Below are 18,920 nucleotides of genomic sequence, written 5' to 3'. Positions count from 1 at the left end.
ATCTCCTTGTAGAATACATCATGCACTTTGGGTTTCCCAAACCTCAGCCATCTGGGTTGACGTCCTGTGATTGTGAACTTCGCCATATCTACTTATAATATGATTTATATTATTCTCTTTAAATCAAGTCATTTTTTTAAAGTAAAGTCAAACAGGCCTCATCCTAAGAAATGATACCGGTGAAATCAGAGGTTGGAGATACAACATATGTTTTTAGCTAATATAAGTTAAATCTGCCGGTTTTTTTTTTTTTAACTCTGCATCCTTGCTCTAACTGACATTGTATGGGCCACCGTTGAGGGCATGCGTGTCCTGTATTGGGATATTGTGGTCAGATTCCCTCTTCACTGAGGAGAGAGACCTTGATTGAATATGGTACTATGCCAGGTGGATTGAAACCCTGTTTCCACTCTATGTTTACCCTGGTTTCCTGGGAAAGCCCAGAACTACCACTTATCTTCCTAAAAACTTAATTCAAGATCTTAGGTACACACATATCTTGTACTTCCAGGCTCCTAGGGTACGAACCAGGCTTAGAGGACGCCTAAGGCAGATGTGGAGTTTGGGCACAGTGAAGCTCTGAGTTGTCAGGGTTACCGATTCATCCGTGTGTGCCAGGCTGCTCCTGATCCGTGTAATACCCAGCAAACGTCACTCTCAGATGAGATCACTCCCCATATTTGTGCTTGTGTGAAATCGGTGTTTGGTCCACAGAAACAGGAAATGATCTTTTCGCTGTGCTAACCAACTTCAGTCTTACATTTTCTATTACATTAGATCTTAAAAAGCCTTGCCTATCGTTCTTAGGTAACAGGGCCAGCTGGCTTTTTTTTTCCTGATTTTTTTTTAAATGAGTTTGCAGCTATTTCTTGGTGAGGTTGCCCAGGGTCGCCCCTCTCCATATTTATCCATTTCTATCTTGTTGTTCAACCCACAGTGAGTAGGGCACCCCCTGAGCATCCCTTTAATAAAGCACTGTCATTTTTAGGTCAGATGCAGAACAGGAAACTCTCAAGGCACTCAGCACTCGGGCTGTGGTCCATAACCCACCACCGCAGGCATCACACGTGAGCTTTGCAGACAAGCACAGCCTTGCAGCCCAACCCAGAACTAAGTAGAACCTGCACGTTAAAAAGATCTCCTGACAATTCATATCCAGAATAAAATTTGGGAAGCATTCCTCTGAGAGGAGCAGTGGGAGAGGAAAGTTGTGTTTGCATACCCTTGCATACAAATACCATCTTTTAAGCCTGGACAGTAGTGACTTTGAATCAGTCTCCCACCATGTCCCATTTTGGCCACACCTGCATGTACCTGTTCACTACTTATTACTGAATATTTTGATTCAAAGTGAGTGACTTAAATAGATTGCATGAAAATAGAACACTGAGAAGTCATGAATCTGATGTCTTGGTCAAATTTTTTTTTCTAGTACACATGAACATGAATTCGTAACTATAAGGGTGAGGATATCTGTATATCTGTATATCACTCACACTCGTCCCACACGCTGCTCTCATGGGCCATGCCGGGAGGGCTGTTAAAGAGAGGGAACCCTGTATATCTTACAGGATACTCTGCAGTGCAAGGGGGGAGAACAAAACCAAAACCAAAACCCCTGGACTTAAGTTGTTAAAAGCTTTTACTTCAGATCTCAAGTTAGTTAAGGTAACCGTCGCATCCCAAGCCACAATATTGAGAGCAGATAATAACAATAATCTCTATCATTGTTTAAAAGCACAAATCTGGCTCTTAATAGACTAATTCACAGTCACTCCAATTGCAAGTTTTACTCATGAATATCATATCACAAGGGAATGTGAAATCCTCTAATTAAACATGATTTGAAAAGCAGCAGAAAATTGAGATGATGAGCGTTCTGGGGAAGGAGAGTCAAGGATTCACCACATGAGAGAGTGAAAGAGAGAATGTGTGTGTGCGCGCACGTGTGTGTGTGTGTGTTTGTGTGTGTGTGTGTGTGTGTTCCTGTTGGTGGAGACTTCATCTTCACTCACTTCAGGCTGGACTCTCATCTCTCATAGGCTTTCCTCAGACACCCTCCTCTTTGTGGAAGGTGATGGAACTGATGGCGAGCGTACTTTCAGATAACCAATGAATAAACACATAGGATGGCATATTTCTGTAATGAGTGAAAAGCAAAATGAAGGCAGCATGCTAGAAATGTGACTCCTGAGCCATCTCCCAGCTTTCAATGGGAAATGAGAAGCCCGCCTGCTCCTTGAAGTGTTTTCAGTAAAAGTTAGAGGAAAAAGGTCATTTTTACAGAGCTATCGGGAGAAAGGATGCCATACTCACATCCTCATTTCCCCTGTTCCCACATATCATTTGTGCATTGGTAGGCAGGTGTAAGACCTTTTCCTCCTGATACTTCAGGGTAACCCATGAAGAAACTTGACCTGTCACTTTCGTTTCTACAAAAAACTTTGACTTCCCACTGGTTTTGAGGAGATACCCCACAGTAGGAAAGATGTCAGAAGAAGAAACTCTAAAATGGAAAATTGTGTTCGAGATTTAAGTCGTCATCTCTTTTGCTCTTGTTCCCCTGCGTCGCTCTGTATCGTAAGGTCTACTCTGATGGGGTCCCAATGCCAGTCCACCTTGTTTGGTGTCCCTGAAATGGACTTACGGCTTATATCATAAACAGATCCGTTAGTTTTTGAACATTTAAAACATCTGAAGTCACCGTGTCTTCTGATATCACTTCATCACTAGAAACTGAGTTCGTACTCTTCTCTTTCAGCCTGAGAGATCCCTGGTCTGGTACTTAGAGGGTCATCGAAAGTAGGATATGGTAGCAAAGTAGAAGGCAGGGAAATCTAAGCTAAGTACTAAAAAGCGATGCCAGAGAAGGGGAGAAAGTAGGATCCTTTCTGTGTAAGTTGTCATTAAAGAATTAAGAATTTAAGAATTAAAGAATTAAACATATAAAAGAAGACGCTGTAAAGTAGTGGCTTTCATTGATACTTGCGTGGTTATGGTCACAGTTTAAAGCATTTTTTAGTAGGTAGTCCTGAAACTGTGTCAAAAGAACACCTTTCTGGAACCTGAAGTCTATGGTTGTCACAGGCTTTGGCAAGGAGTGAGCAGTCCCTTGCCACCCAGCCAAAACCATGGACTGTGATGGATCTGAGAGGGGAAGGTTCTGTGACTGACTGCGTTATGGGGTGGACATAAGGAATCACTTGCACATGGACATGAAACCAAAGAGTTGGATAAAAGACCAGCGGGGAGAGACGAGCTATAGGGAGGCACCAAGTCAGTTTGGCAGAGAACTGGTTTTCATCATCAGTATCCTGGTGCCTGTCTTAGGGTTAACATTCTGTTAATGTTGGTTGGTTGAATGAAAGGCCGAATGGTGGGGGAAAAGGAGGGTGACCCATGGGGCAAGAGAGAGGCAGAACTGCTTCTAAGCAGGCAAAGGTGGCAGGAAAGGTATTGTGCTTTCTGGTGTATTTGTAGGGGGTGGGGAATGGTTTACAAGGGAACCGCTTCCTACTTCACAGCGGCGGTAAGGACACCATTAATCCTTATTGAAAGGTATAGACCTCCTTCATTCCCTTAACCGTAATCACTGAACACCTCCTGCTTATTCATCTCGTCATTAACAAGGTGTGTCATTTTTGCCCTGTGCAGAATCCATGTGCAAAGTGTAGCCAAAGTCAATTTATGTTCAGTTGATTTTTTATAAAGATTTTATTTATTTGAGAGAGTGAGAGAGGAGAGCATGGGAGGGGAGAAGGTCAGAGGGAGAAGCAGACTCCCCATGGAGCTGGGAGCCCAATGCGGGACTCGATCCTGGGACTCCAGGATCATGACCTGAACTGAAGGCGGTCGATTAACCAACTGAGCCACCCAGACACGCTGTTCTCTTGATTTATGGCAAAGGCACCAAGACAGTTCATTTAGGATAGAACAGTATCATCTTTTTGTCAAATGCTGCTGGGGCAACATGCAAAATAATGAAGTTGGAACTCTTCCTCACACCATATACAAAAATGAGCTCAAAATGAATGCGAGAGCTAGCTCTCAGAAGAAAATACAGGAATAAATTTTCATTATGTTCGATTAGCCAGTGGGTTATTAGATATGACATCAGAATCACATGGAACCACAGGAAAAATAGATACATTGGACTTTGTCAAAACTGGAGACTTGTGCTTCAGAGCACACCGTCAAGAAACTGAAAAGACAATCTACAAAATGGGAGTCAATATTTGTAGATCATATATCTGATAAGAAACTAACGTGCAGGATATGTTAAAACTTGCTGTTCAACACTAAAAAAGATAGCCCAATTTTTAAAAAGTGGACAAAGAATTTGCATAGTCCTATCTCTAAAGAAGATATATACAGGGTTGGTAAGCACATGAAAAGATGCCCGATATCATTAAACATTAAATAATTATAAATCAGAAACACAAAAGGCACCACGTTTCATCTACCAAGGTGGCAAAAATAAAGACGTATAGCATGTGTTGGCAAGTATGTGGAGAAATTGTAACCCTCAAACAATCCTGGTCAGAATTAAAGGTAGTGTAGCTGCTTTCAGAACTCTTCTGGCATTTCCTCAAAAGTTAACCATCGACTTACCACATGACCTCTTAGATATATATCCCAAAGAACTGAGAACATCAATTCAATCATGTACACGGACATGCACTCTGATACCACCACTGTCCACAGTAGCCAGAATGTGGAAACAGCCCAGATGTCCATCAGTGGATGAATGGATTTAAAAAAAAAAAAAAAAGTTTCTATACATCCAGGGGAATACTATTCAGCTGTAAAAAAGAAAAAATGTACTGATACGTCCTATAGTGAGGATGAACCTCCAAAACATTATTCTAAGTGGAAAAAGGCTGACACAAAGAAACACACCTTGCTTGATGCTATTTATATGAAATGTCCGGAATAAGCATATGTCTAGAAACAGAGAGAAGGACTAGTGGTTGGAAGGAGCTGAAGGTTAGGAAGAGATGGGGAGTGATCATAAATGGGTAGGAGATTTCTTTTTGGTGTGATAGAAATGTTCTAAAATTATATGTGATGTGGTTACACAGCTTTAAACATATCCAAAACCATGGACTCACACATGTGAAAGAGTGAATCGTATGGTTTATGAATCTCTCAGTAACACTTAAAAGGCAAATATATTCCACCTTTTTGAGTGATTGGAGAATGACCAACAGTCTTTCATAACTCAATTTGTGAAATAACATGCCAGTGAAATAACACACAATTTGTAATTTGGGGTTAATTCAGGGGAAGCATGGGGGAAAGTAGCTCTAGACCTGATGCACACAGATGGAGACTTTTGTTACAGATGAAATCAGGAATTTCCAGAGGAAGAAAACAACACTCTTAGAAAGGGGAAAACGCACATCTTGGGGGCGACTCCAAAGACAACTCTGAGAACTTGGGTCAAGGCACAGGAAAAGCTGAGAGTGTACCTTCAGAAGAAAGAAAAACTAACTGTCTTTAACTTGGCAGGAAATGTCTTGGGGTACAGCATGGTATCTGTTGACTTCATCTTCTTCGAAGATTATTCTCCTCTTGGTTACACCAGAGAAGATTAACTTTATAGGACGCTGGTATACTTTGACTTAAGAAGAATAAATTTCCCTTCTGTTACCTTTTGGCACATCCCTAAAGGCAGTCAGAATACAAATGTCTGTTCCGCTTTTCCGATGACACAGAAACCCTCCCATTCAGAGCTACAGCTGGTATACCACACAACATGACTAGAAGGCCAGAAGCAGGACTCAGCCACACGCACCGTGGGCTCTGCTGTGCCGCTCTCAGGGCCAATGGCGGTCCCAATATGGAGTCCTGTGTACCACTTGATTTTTTTCATGTGTGCCTGTATATGTACATGTTCGTACATATATATGAAAAGAAATAACAATTGCACAGCAAAGCATTTCTGCACCGTACAACATAAAAACATCCAAAGTGATATGGGGAAAGTCGTTTCTTCATCACCCCTGACAATTATTATGGTTCCTTCTGTGTTTGTCCAGACGTCCTGTATCTGGGCACCATCACCAGCATGTTCCTTTTCCTTCCATAGTCAAGCACTTTTTTCCAGACAACTTAGTGTATTTAAAAGTACCCAGTTATAGTCACTGGCCATGCAGGTCAGGGTGGCCGGAGTCAGTGGTCTTGCATTCTGAGACGCATCCGAGCCTTATTAAAAATGTCTGGATTCCTGTGAAGCCCTGCTCACACCTAAGTTTACCAGGAGGTTTGGGTCGGAATGGGGTTGAATGGCCTTCATCTTCTAGGAAATTAGGAGTGCGGGTAAAAGAAGCAAATATTTCAGAGCTTTGAGTCCTACACCTGCTCATGGTCATCATTAATCTGCTTTGCTTGGAATACACCTCGGGTGGAATGCCAGTCTGGCTGTGAATTGCAGTAAGCGCTCTTAGTGGGAACGTAGAACATCCCTCGCTGTACACTTGAAGTGCCTTTTCCTTCGGGGCCTAAATAAACGCACCTGTGACCTGCCAAAAATAAATGAAGTCGAAGTATTCTATTATATATTAAACATGAAAAACAAGTAACAGCAGTATTTATAGTTTCCATTTTTGTAAACTAGTAATACATTAGAAGAAAAATGTAGCACTGTAACATACCAGACGTTAACAGTGTTACCCAGGGTGAGGTGTTTAGGTACGGGATGGGGGTGGGGTGACGTGAGGAATGGACTTTCTTCAGTAGCCAACTCAGAGTTATGTGAACTTACTAAAACAAGAGCGTATCTTAATTCCATAATAAATACTGTTTTAATGTACACTTCAGTTTTCAGGTGGTCTGCTGAGTATGGAACTATGTATGTGTGTGCGAGCACTTTGTTTCTTTAGCTTTCAGGTGTCTTTCTAAGGCCTTAGTGAACTGTCCTCTGTTCTTACTTGGAAATAAGTCTATACCAGGTTGATTAAAAAAAAAAACTCTTAGAGCAGAGTGGTTTTTAGTCAAGCCACAGGGCCTTCACAAATAAGTTAACCAAAAAGCAGAGAGATTAGGGGTGGGGGAAGGGATGGCAGAGTCCATGTTAAATCATGTATATTTTATGTCGAGTCTTAAGTCCCTCTAGTGAACACATACATTTTTCTTTCGTACTTTTCAGAGCACTCTGCAGTTAACACCACCACCACCAACAACAAAAAAATACAATAGAATAACCATTTGCCATTTTTAACTAGTGATACTAATTTTATATCCTAACTAGTTGAGGCATTTGGTTTCCAACTTAAGGGATCACACAAAGTATATATAATGGTTAAGAATGTACTGGGCACTGAGCATCTCTCGAGAGCTACTTGAGAGAATAGTCATAGTGAAAAAGTAGTACTCATCTGCGGATTCATCCCATTTTTCGGAATGTGTCTTGTAAAAATCAGTTATGCGCTGCAATGTTTCACCTGGTAAAATTTTATTTTTAATGTTATTCATAAACATATGAAACATGAAGGGACTCTCAATGTCCAAAATGGGTAGTTAGACAAATTTTGGTATGTAACTAGGGCCACGATAGTTTATCATGGGCTGCTAGTTTCAGTAAATAAAGTTTTGAAGACAGTTGATAGCATGAGAAATTATTTATTTGTTGATTTTTAAAAGATTATTTATTTATTTGATAAAGATCACAAGTAGGCAGAGAGGCAGGCAGAGAGAGGAAGGGAAACAGACTCTCTGCTGAGCAGGAGCCCAAATGTGGGGCTTGATCGCAGGACCCTGGGATCATGACCTGAGCTGAAGGCAGAGGCTTTAACCCACTGAGCCAACCAGGTGCCCTGAGAAATTATTTAATAACAAAATTATGTTAAATATAAAAGGATGATATAAATCTTCACACCTGAATTTGTCAAAAGTGGGTATTGTATATTTATATGTATATAAATGAGTTGGTAAAGAAAATGATTTAGGGTGTTTTTTGTTTTTTGGTTTTTTTTTCCTTTCTAAGCTATTGGTAGGAATAGTTTTTAAGTGATTTCCTTCCCATAGAATAGTTGAGAATTCGAGTCCTTAGAAGGATTCTCTGATTTCAAATATTGTCCGTAATTTTTGAAATTCTGTTTTGGTACCATATCTGTTTATTCCTGTGTTGCTGAGATGTAGCTGATACACAGCATGTGTTAAGTTGTACAGCATAATGACGTGATTGACTTGATTTACTTGTATCATGACCATGAACCAAAATCGTTTCACTACTGTCCATCATCTTATGTAATTGATTTTAGTCTTTAAAAAAATCCAAAAATGGGGGCACCTGGGTAGCTCAGTGGGTTAAAGCCTCTGCCTTTGGCTCTGGTCATGATGCCAGGGTCCTGGGATTGAGCCCCGCATTGGGCTCTCCACTCAGCGGGGAGCCTGCTTCCCCCTCTCTCTCTCTGCCTGCCTCTCTGCCTACTTGTGATCTCTGTCAAATAAATAAACGAAAAAAATTTTTTTAAATCCAAAGATGAACTTGGGTTGGCAGTAATTCTTTCTTTTGGTCCGATGGGCTTCTGCCGTCTTCACTGCTTAGAGAACATCCTTTTGTCATTGGGCTCTATGAGTTCCACTACAGAGCCCCCTTCATTCACTAGTCTTAGTCTTTTCTCTCATGAGGGACACCTTTATGAGTTAGACTTCTGTAATTTTTTTCTGGTTCCCAGATGTATTTTCTGTTTTAAGGCAGAGAAGCTTGTCATTATTTTCAAGTGGTATTAAATTTCCTGCGTAATTATTTAAAAGCCAGAGAGAGACCTATTGATCCCTGATAAGGTGTAGTTCTGTGCGCACGTGTGTTTACTCCTACTGCTCCTTAGTTTAACTGTTCATAATACGCCCACCGTGGATTCATTATGTTATAAGCCAGGCACAAGTGGCATTTGTGTATGTCTGCTCTGTGAGTGTGAATCGATAGATGATAGATGAATGCACATCCTGGTGGTAATATAAAATAGAAGCCGTGTGTGTGTGTGTGTGTGGTCATGATTGAAGTTCAAAGTCATGGAGAGGCAGTGGAGTAAGTTGCAAGGCAGCCCTTTCCTTGAAGGGAATGTGCTTGAGTACGAAACAGAACTCTCTGTGTTCATTTTACACTTCTATTTGATGGAATCTAGGGTTATGGAAATGAGTATAAAAATAATTTGTCTGAAAGAAGTCTGGATGCAGAATCTAATAGAGAAAATATTTGAGAATATGGTTCCTCAGCGAGTACAACAGATATACTTCCCCCAGCACCACATGGCGTGGATCAAAGCATCCCATGACTTGGATCCTTGTGGTCAAATCATTATGTATTGATTGGAACCCCACTGGAGGATTAACCCCTCGTGTTCATGCTAAGTTTTTTCTCACTCTTGGTGTCTGCAATTTTAGGCATATAATCTTTTTGCTGTTATTAGTATCTTTCTAAAGCTAATCATTTACTTGGATATATTTGTCTTTCTAAATTGTTTTATTCTAAATTATTTAATTGCTCTATTCTTTGCTAGATAAAATTAATTTATGAAAAGATCATACAATTATGTGAAAGCAGTTTTCTGGTGGAAAGGAGGAGGAAAATGTATAATACTCTGGGTAGAAAACAGCAAGAGAATCTCAAAATCAAGTACAGATTTTTATCATTTTCATTATGTAGATTAAATGATAAATTCTAGCTTTTTAAAGAATCCTTCACAGTCTGAGTAGAGAGCTTTGCCTCTAACAAAAGCCTGTCAAACACTTTTCATATATGGTGGTTACATTTCTAACATTGGACTATTCACATTTTGGAATTTAACTCTTGCTTTCAAAGAACAATTCAGAATTAAATCGTAAATTCATAGGGAAAAAGGAACCCTCGATTCCTCCATGTCCACTTTCAGCCATGTGGGTTCCTCTTGCCTTTTAAGTCTGAGGGGATGGTTCTTGGCAACATACTCATTCTCTTGTCCTTTTGTGTGTGTGTGTGTGTGTTTTTTTTTTTCAGTTTGTCCCATGAGGAGCACCCCCATAGCCACCCTCTCTATGGACATGGTGTATGCAAGTGGCCAGGCTGTGAAGCAGTGTGCGAAGATTTCCAATCATTTCTGAAGTAAGAATGATTTTATATTGCTTTTTGCTTTTACATAGCCATCACCTCCCACTGTTCATGCTTTTCCTCATAAAATGCCTTTTCAATGGAGGGTTTCATACCACCATTTTGAGAATGGACTCTAAATCATAAGGTCTAGCACATCGTCATAGGAGTAGTTACAGAATCTGTGGAGGGTTGATTGCAAAGGGCAAAGGAGGTATAACCAAGGACAGTTTTGATGCTCTTCGTGAGAGTCTGTGTTTCCCCGTGTTCTCAGAATGACAGGGATTACATAAAAATTCTCTCGGTATTAAATTAGCAGTAATTTATTTTTCACTTTTATTGACGTGTCTGCATACTGAATCACTGACCTACTAACTCATAGAACTGCTATCAGTGACTGGCTAGTTGTAGCTCGGTGATTGGTCCTCTTTGTTTTTCTGCAAATGGCTTTAGACACTTAAGAAATGGGTGCCAAGGAAATGCTCTCACCTTGCTTCTTACCTTTCCGTATTGGCGTTCACTTTAGTTTGGATTCATGTCCTTATGGTGAGAGTGGAGTAACTTTAATTTCTCCAGTTACAGTATAACTGAAAACTTGGGTTACTCCATTTGAATCTGTAACACTGTTAAAGTGTCTCTGGAAATAAATGATACATGAATCTTCTCCTAATTGAAATGAAAGGCTTCTGCACTACATCTTACTATTTCCCTTCCCTACAGTGACCTTGTCCTTTAATAAAATGTAGACTAAACTGCCCTGTGTTATGGACACCCTCATGGATTTATTGATAGTATCGCTGAATCACTGACAGACCAAGTATAATAATACATTGTGTTCAGCATATTACCTATCGTGCCATAATCCAGTATATGCACATGTATCCGTCCTTATATCTGGCTTCATGATGGCTTACAAATTTGGTATTTGGGGATCTTTCCTTCTGTCTTTTCTGTCTTATTCAAGCCTCTAAAACTAGAAGCAGGCAGATTTATGTGCAGTTTTCTGGTTTTGTGCAGTCTTTATATCGTTAAAGCAATCTCTACATTTAGCTTTATGGACCTGGGTACAATTATTGTAAACCTGCCATTGAAAGTACATCCAGTGTTTTCTGAAGGGGGCTTTGGTGAATATCATTTTTTAATTAAGGAAGCCTGTGAATCTATTTCAGAGCTTCCCAGCTATAACATTTTACTTGAAAAGCATCGGGGGGGGGGTGTCATTAGAAACTTAAGTACTTAAAAATTTTTTTTCAAAGAGAGATGCCTGAAATTTGTTTTAAATATCAACAGTCAAGATCAGTAAGCAAAAGCCCTTCACAATTCTTATGATTCAAGTTACTGTTATTGGGCTTTGTTCTCTCATAAATCACTCATTATACATCATTGTTTTGTTATTGCCTAATTGTATTTGGATAATGAAAGAAAAAGACCTCAGCAGAAGCCGCTTTCAAATTCTGACTTCCCCTTCTGTACCAGTGCTAGCTTTGAGAAGTGCATTGTGCTAATTTCGCTCATCTGTAGAACAGTTGATAACCATCTGTAAATAAGATTTATTTTCATAAAGTCTCTAGAAATATACAATTGCTATGAATATTCTTAATATATCAGTTTCTGAGTCACAAGGGAAAGGGGCAGTTTTCCAATATGATCCATTTTAAAAATGTTGTTTATTACCGAAGTATTTCCACCCCCATCCTCAAATCAAAAGTCCATTTATTATGTAAACTGACAATTAGATGATACCTATATAGAGAAAGAGATAGATATATAGATATATATAATGTATATATATTTTATATATAATTTTATTTTATATATTACATGTAATATTACATATATTATCTTTTTTTTTCCGTCTGTGCCTCCACCATGAGAGAGTAAACTTTCAAACCACACCTCATACTAAAGAAGAGAATCTAAAGATCTTCAGAATTGGGACCTAGACTAATTCCCATTTTTTTTTTTTTTTTAAAAACCCTTTTAAGGATAGTAGAGGAGCCTGGCTCTTTATAGGAAACCACCTTTCAATTATTTATTGTGGTTTTGCGCATGAAATGACATGTTTTCAGTTTGTATTTGCTCAGTGGAATTGGAATGCCCACTGTGAACCTGCACCTGTTGCTTGTTGATTTCCTGGGACTTAGTTGTGGACTTGTATTTGTTAGAAGACTTCCGTTGGCACGCTACAGAAGCCTGACTTAAATTGGCTTAACCCCTCATCCTTTCCCCCCACTCAAAAAAATCGGGGGGATTTTCCCCTAAAATAATTAGGGAATTATCATTCCCTAATGATAATTGATTCTTGCTACTGGGACGTCCATGGCTGCATTCAGATCCTTCAGCGGTGTTACTGGAGAATTGGTTCTGTGTCTGTTAGCCCAGTTTTCTTCTGCTTTGCCTTCATTCTTAGGCTCGTTCCAAATAGAGCGAAGGAGGACAATGCCATGCGGTTAAGTTTATTCGTCTCAGAGCGCATCTCTTTTTTCCGTGGTTCCAGCAGCGGTCCTGAGCAGACTCTCATTGACCCAGATTGAGTCACGTGTCCCAGCTTTGAGCCTATCACAGTGATATAGCCAGGCTCCCATTAGACACACACCTCCAGAGCAGACAGGGAAGCATTCACCCCCACAAACCACTGGGGGTGGGGGGCGAGGGAGGAGCGACTTGGTCCCTGAGTGCGAGAAAAGAGTATGTAAATCAGCAAAGGGAGAGTAAATGCTGAAGAGGGAAAAAAAAAAAAAAAGACTCTAGAACTCACTGTTCTCTTACTGCTTTCCTTTGTTCCACATCAGTTGGCCATATATTCCTCTCTCGCATGATTTTAGTTCTTGGAAATTCAGAGTCGTCTTCAGGTTTCCGTGTCTTGCTTAATGTAGTGGAAAAGAAGTTCGTCTTCTCGCAGACTCACTTCTCCCACATCTATGTGCCGTCTAAAGCACAATCACCCTGGCTTTAGTGAAACCAACTTTGCTTTCCATTGAACTGGACTGGAAGAGCTACCGTATTTCGTGTGGGTCAGACAGAAACCACGTGGCCTCTGACTCACTTCCCCGTGGAGTCACCGTTATTGGGAAGTGATGTTTTAAGCATTTCTTCTCCAGCTGTGCAAGAGTGTAGATCCTGGAAGCACACCTTTCTTGGGTTCACTCTTCTTTTCCATTATCCCTCTCTAGAGGTGTTTTCTCATGGTTTCGGCAGGCTGATAACCAGTTTGGCTTCTCCAAGGCACTCTTATTAACAAAATGTAGCATTGCTCAGACCTTGACTTAGTTGTGGCTTTCTAGTTTTGTTTTGTTTTTTTCTCAACCTATGTTCTGGTCCCCTGATTCTATACTCCCCTCGTAAGGGTTTATGATTAAACATCTGTACAACAGGGACAGTTCCTAGTACTTCCCACATGTTGTGGACCCCTGCACAACACAGATTTGTTGCAGAGATCCACTTACATGCAGATTCTTTTCCCCAATAAATACAGTAGTTTTATAAATATATTTCCTTTCCTTATGATTTTCTTAGTATTTTCTGTTGTAGCTTACTTTATTGGAAGACACTATATAATCCATACTATATATATATAACTATGTGTTAATTGACTTTTTATGCTGTTGGTTAGGCCTCCTATGAACAGTAGGATACTAATAAAGTTTTGGGGGAGTCAGAATTACACACAGATTTTTGCTTGCTCAGGGGGTCAGTGTTCCTAACTCCCACCTTTTTCAAGGGGTCAACTGTATAACTCATTTAATCCTTATGCCACCCTGATAATTAAGGTTTTACTCTCAACCTACAGATAAGGAAACTGACACAGAGGAGTTAAGTGATTTTCCCCAGCGTCACACAGCTAACGAGAGGTGGAGTCAGGATCCAAACCCAAGGCATCTGCCTTTGTAGTGCCTGCTCTTAACTGCTTTGCAATACGGCCTGGTTTAGAAGCAGTGCAGTTTATTAACTATATCCTTTCAAATTAAGGCAGTAGGTATAGAAAAAGCTTTGAAGCAAAGGCAGATTGGGTGGTGAAGCCACTTTGTATTAGTGTGTTCAGTGAACTAGTTACACAGCATCTCTGAGCACCAATATCTACCCATGTAATTTGGGACAATAATCTTAGCACCCCACCTCTCAGGCTTGTTGGAATTAAGAGACACATCATGTAAAGTGCCTGACCCATACCAGGTACTCTTTAAAAATCTATTAGTACTTCTTTTCTTATTTATTCACTTAAGTATATTTTTAAAGGAGGAATAATTTTAGAAATCCAAATGTTTCTAGGGGCGCCATGGTGGCTCAAGTTGTTAAGCGTCTGCCTTTGGTTCAGGTTGTGATCTCAGGATTCTGGGATGGAGCCCTGTATCAGGCTCTCTGCTCAGCAGGGAGCCTGCCTCCCTGCGTCTACCGCCCCCCCCCCGCATCCCCCACCCCGCGCCTCTCCACCTACTTGTGATCTCTCTCTGTCAAATAAATAAATAAAATCTTAAAAAAAAAAAAATCCAATATTTCTGGCCATTCTAGGGAAGGTATCATGACAATGCAGAGCATTAATCTGTCACAAGAGACTGGTCTTTAATATAATATTTTAACCATAAAGTTCTTGTCAAAAGTCCCACACAGCCAGATGTGATTGTGGGGCAGGGGGCAGGCGCACAGAATGGCAGGCTTTTTCTGTAAGGGCTCAGACAGTAAATGTGCTTTCACAGCTCCTTACCTCGCCACTGTAGACGTAAAAGCAGCCGTAGGACCAGATGGGAGGAATGGGCGGTTAGATTGCTGACCTCTGACCTAGGCTAAGGTTTTTTCGTGTCATCACCTTCATAGATGGGAAATCTTTCTGCATTTCCATGGCCGTTGCTATTCTGGGTTATTCCAGTCTAGGTTTATATGACCTAGAACCCTTAGGTTTATTCATATTTTGGGGAAACATCCATGTATGCCTTGCCCGGTTACTTCATTCACCAGCCACAGTTTTTATACTTAGATGGGCTTGGGTTTTTCCACCTGGCTTTTAGGGCTCAGTATGAAAGGGCAAAGTGACTTTGCTCTGTAACTGTTCCCTGACCCTCTTCTGCTCAGGCTCGTGAGACGTAACTTTTTAGAGAGGCCAAGATCAGTTACTCAGGATAAAAATCCCATCTGACGGTATAATGCCAGTGTTCACAGAGAGAGAGGTTACGGGAAGGGAGAGGAGACTCATGGGTCTAAAAATGAGGCATATTCTTTTTTCCCTCCTGAGAGCAAAATATCATAACTGTTGGTAAATCAAAACCAGAGATTTGACACTTTTCTATGATCATTCTGCAGTGTTTGTTCCCAAGGTGAGGTATACCACAGGGCCCTTGATTTCAAAGATAAATACTGTACAAATAACCATCCTGTTGTCTTTCCCCCACAGCCAACAGAGGCAGGCTTTATCAGAATCAGCAGATACCCAGTCTATTGTACGCATTTATTTCCCTGTTTCTTCTCAAAACAAGTTGCAGTTTTCGTGTTGATTTTTTTTTTAGCCCATCAGCCACGAGTTATCATGTGACTGTGGATTTGTTACCGCTAACGGATACCAGCAGGTGCCCATGCTAATTTTAATGGACTCCTCTAGCCCTGCCTTGCTTGGAGTCCTCCGATAACAGCAAAACAAAACAAGCCCAATCCGATCCAGATAGGTGAAGCTCCCCATGTTCTTCCATTCTCTCCCCACTTGGATCGGGTTGTTTCTTTTCAAACCCAGTTGAAGACACAGCCATTCCCCGGGGAAACACGGATTTATGATTCTTCCCCCTTTTCTCTTCAAGAAGGGCTCACACAATTTGCTGAGAGACTGGAGGAGCGGATTTGAAGGTTGAATCATGACCACATTTCCCTGTTTCTGACTTAGAATGTAAAATCAGACACAGACCCAGAGTTTCACAAATACCAGGTGGTCTCACATGCTTGGGAAGAATGTCTCTCTCCCCTTGCTTTTCTTCTAGATGGTCATTTGTATCACATCTCAGAAGAGCGCAATGCGCGTCCTTGCTTGGTGTCCGTTTGAAAGGAACTCTTGTTTTTGTTTTGTTTTTATTTTGGAGCTGTTTGTCTTGGAGAAGAGCACCACGCACAGCAAACCATTCCTTTGCGCGTTGGACGGATGTATATTATTTATTAAAACAAAATAATTGTTCTACGTGCTCTAATAGGCTAGGAGAAGAAAAGGTGAAGGAAAATGCCCAGGGCCGGAACTTTGACTCTTTCATAAAAAGGTCGACAACCGCAGACAGTTGAGGACATTTCATCGGCCATTTGCTTTAAAAAAATTTTTTTTTCTGTGAATTTTACTTCTCAAAACTGTGAAGAGTTTTATGTGAAAGAAACTACTAAGTGCGCTCTGTAATGTTTTCACAAGTGTTTTTATCATGGTAACATCTTGTTTACTTTAGTTCCCGGCCTAAAACTACTTGGAACATGTTAAGAAAACATCTCGAGAAAGCCTCCACAAAGAGGCCTTTGTTTAACAACCACGGAGAGGCTGCAAGGATCACAAAGGTGTTAACTTTCCGCCCCTTAAGCACTTCCACATGAAGTTGCAGCAACCATGTTTGTGGTTTTGGAAAAACAAAGTGTATGTTAAAGAAACCAGGTATATGCTAATACATGCCGAAGGAGGCCGGATATCATAAATTGTTTCAAACCATTTGTGGCTCTCGGTTTGCACGCCTGAAAGTTCTGCACTGAAATTGCCTCCCGTTCGCGCAGGAGGCTTGAGCACATGTAGAGGGAGTAGCGGGCTCCAAAGTGGGTGTCTGCAAATCCAAGCCCAGCCCCACCGTTGAAATCTCCGGAATATGGGGATGATACTGGTCCCCCTGCAGACCCCCCCTCCCCCAAGGGACAAGTGTTTGAGTACCACAAGGTGAGCTCAGGGTTTTGGGGATGAATTTGAGTTTTCCCCTGATCGTGCATTTTTGCCTTGCTTTAGAAAAATTAGAAAGTGGTTGCTACCAGAACACGTCCCCTCCCCCTTAAAAAGTCTGCCCTTTCACCTTTCTGACATTGTTTGGGAGTTCAGGACCTTTCCAAGTACTCAGAGAGGTCAGAGTGGCCTAAATACCACAGTGCCCTCTAGTGATCTATAGAATATTGGATAGAAAAGTTTAGACAAATTTGCCGAAGGTAACAGGCCCCTTGTCACCACTTTGCTGAAAAAAAGAAAGAAGCAAATAGCCTTTGAACCCATTTTTTTTTTCCAGCAAACAGACTTTAGTCAGAAATGCAAATGAAATTTAATTTTTCCTTGTAGACTTTGGAAGCTTTAGACAAATTCTTTAATGTCTATCCTGCAGTTAATTCTGCATATAACTGAGTGTGTGTCTACGGTACCTTGCACCACTCGAGATACATTGTTGTGTGTTCTTCTCTTTCAAGAGCCATTAGTTCCATACTTCACATGATCATTTCCGGCGTGTAATTAGAAGGCATTACTTAAAAGACAGGGATCATCTTTGCTCCATACTTTCATTGACACCGTCTACTGTACTAGGGCCGGGTCTAAATGCTAAAATTTATTATTAGCAGCAGCGTCACGAAAGTCTGAGACAGCGATTTTCCTTTCAATAAAAGTAGTTAAAAACCTTTTAGAAAATCCATAATTTTGATTGCTGGTACTTCATAAATGTATAACTGGTACTTTTTAGCTGTCTCTTTAGGGAAAAATGAGTTTTATCACCTGCAGTACCTGGGTTAATGAAATTGTGTGTTGGAATTTCGCCAGGATGAAAGATGAGATCATTCCAAGACACTAATATTGGCAACAGGTCTCATAAAGAGCTCTGACTCTTGAGTGAAGTATCATTAGATTTTTTTTATTATTATTATTTTATTTAAATTGAGGGATTAAGTTAGTTGTCCTTTTCAAAGTTTCTGTGCTAGTGAGATTCTCACTTGGCATCGCATTCAAAACCCAGTGACCTAAAAACCTGCACAGAGCCAAGAGAAACAGAGAACTGTCCGTCAGTGCCTAGTAGAAGAATTTCCTTGCTTCGAATTTCAGCTCCAGTTCCTGTTCAGCCCTTTACAAATCACGACTCCCAGCTCAAATTTGAAATAATGCTGCCTTTTTCCCCCGTGTTCCTCCTGTGTTTGATTGTTTGTGGATATTAGCTGTCCAGGAAATCCCATACTTACAGATATAAATCCAGAATGATCTTGTTTTTCCGCAGCCAGCCCAGGATGTATTAGGCAGTTATGATGATTTGTTAATTTTTGTGACCTGTATTTATTTTATGTGCGCTGTATACTTTGAGGGTGGAATCAGCTGTTGAAATAGTCTCGTCTCTCACACACAGAAAGGAAGCACTCTACTTTTCCTCTTCTGCTTTGGGTTTTCTGGCTTTATTTTTGGAAGGTTTTTTTAATCTCCTAGTGTCTGTTCCGTATACGCTTCTTCCGTATGGCGATAAACAAGAGCTATATTGTGCCTCATACACTTAAAACTCAGCCCTGTCGAGGGCGGGTCTTTGGCGATGTGTGAACAGGGCCTCATTCCTTCCAAATGCGTTTTGCATCCCTAACGGGTCTTGACTGTGATTCTGTCCTCATTTTTGCGGTGATGCATATTTCCCCCAAATAATATATTAATCCTCAGATTTAATATGTGTTTAGGTAGAATTCTGCTTATAACAGATAAGGAAATTATATTATAGTCTTGTAGAAGAATAAAAATCACGGAGGGTAGCATGATTTCTTTCTCTCTTCCAGCCACCACCTACTCTCATATAAAAGGTAATCCTGACGATTCCCTCTCTCTCTCTCTTTTTTAAATCAGGTATTTGTTTCTGCCTACCTCTGATTCTCTTTCTGTTCACAGAGACCCACTGCTGCT

At 40.6% G+C, this 18,920-nt stretch overlaps 1 protein-coding gene across 18 annotated transcripts in view; it reads left to right on the top strand.

Annotated features, from left to right (window-relative positions):
• Positions 1-18,920, top strand: part of FOXP1 (forkhead box P1) — a 586,176-nt gene that overhangs the window by 517,422 nt on the left and 49,834 nt on the right. For all 18 annotated transcript variants that reach the window (XM_045990390.1, XM_045990389.1, XM_045990383.1 and 15 more), the window contains one exon: positions 9,983-10,087. In XM_045990390.1, the coding sequence (XP_045846346.1) occupies positions 9,983-10,087 (105 nt within the window). The remainder of the gene's footprint in view (positions 1-9,982; positions 10,088-18,920) is intronic.

The sequence above is a fragment of the Meles meles genome, chromosome 20, assembly GCF_922984935.1.
Source record: "Meles meles chromosome 20, mMelMel3.1 paternal haplotype, whole genome shotgun sequence".
Lineage (NCBI taxonomy): Eukaryota > Metazoa > Chordata > Mammalia > Carnivora > Mustelidae > Meles > Meles meles.
Note: the sequence above shows the minus strand (reverse complement) of the source record. Positions and strands in the feature narration are given on the sequence as shown.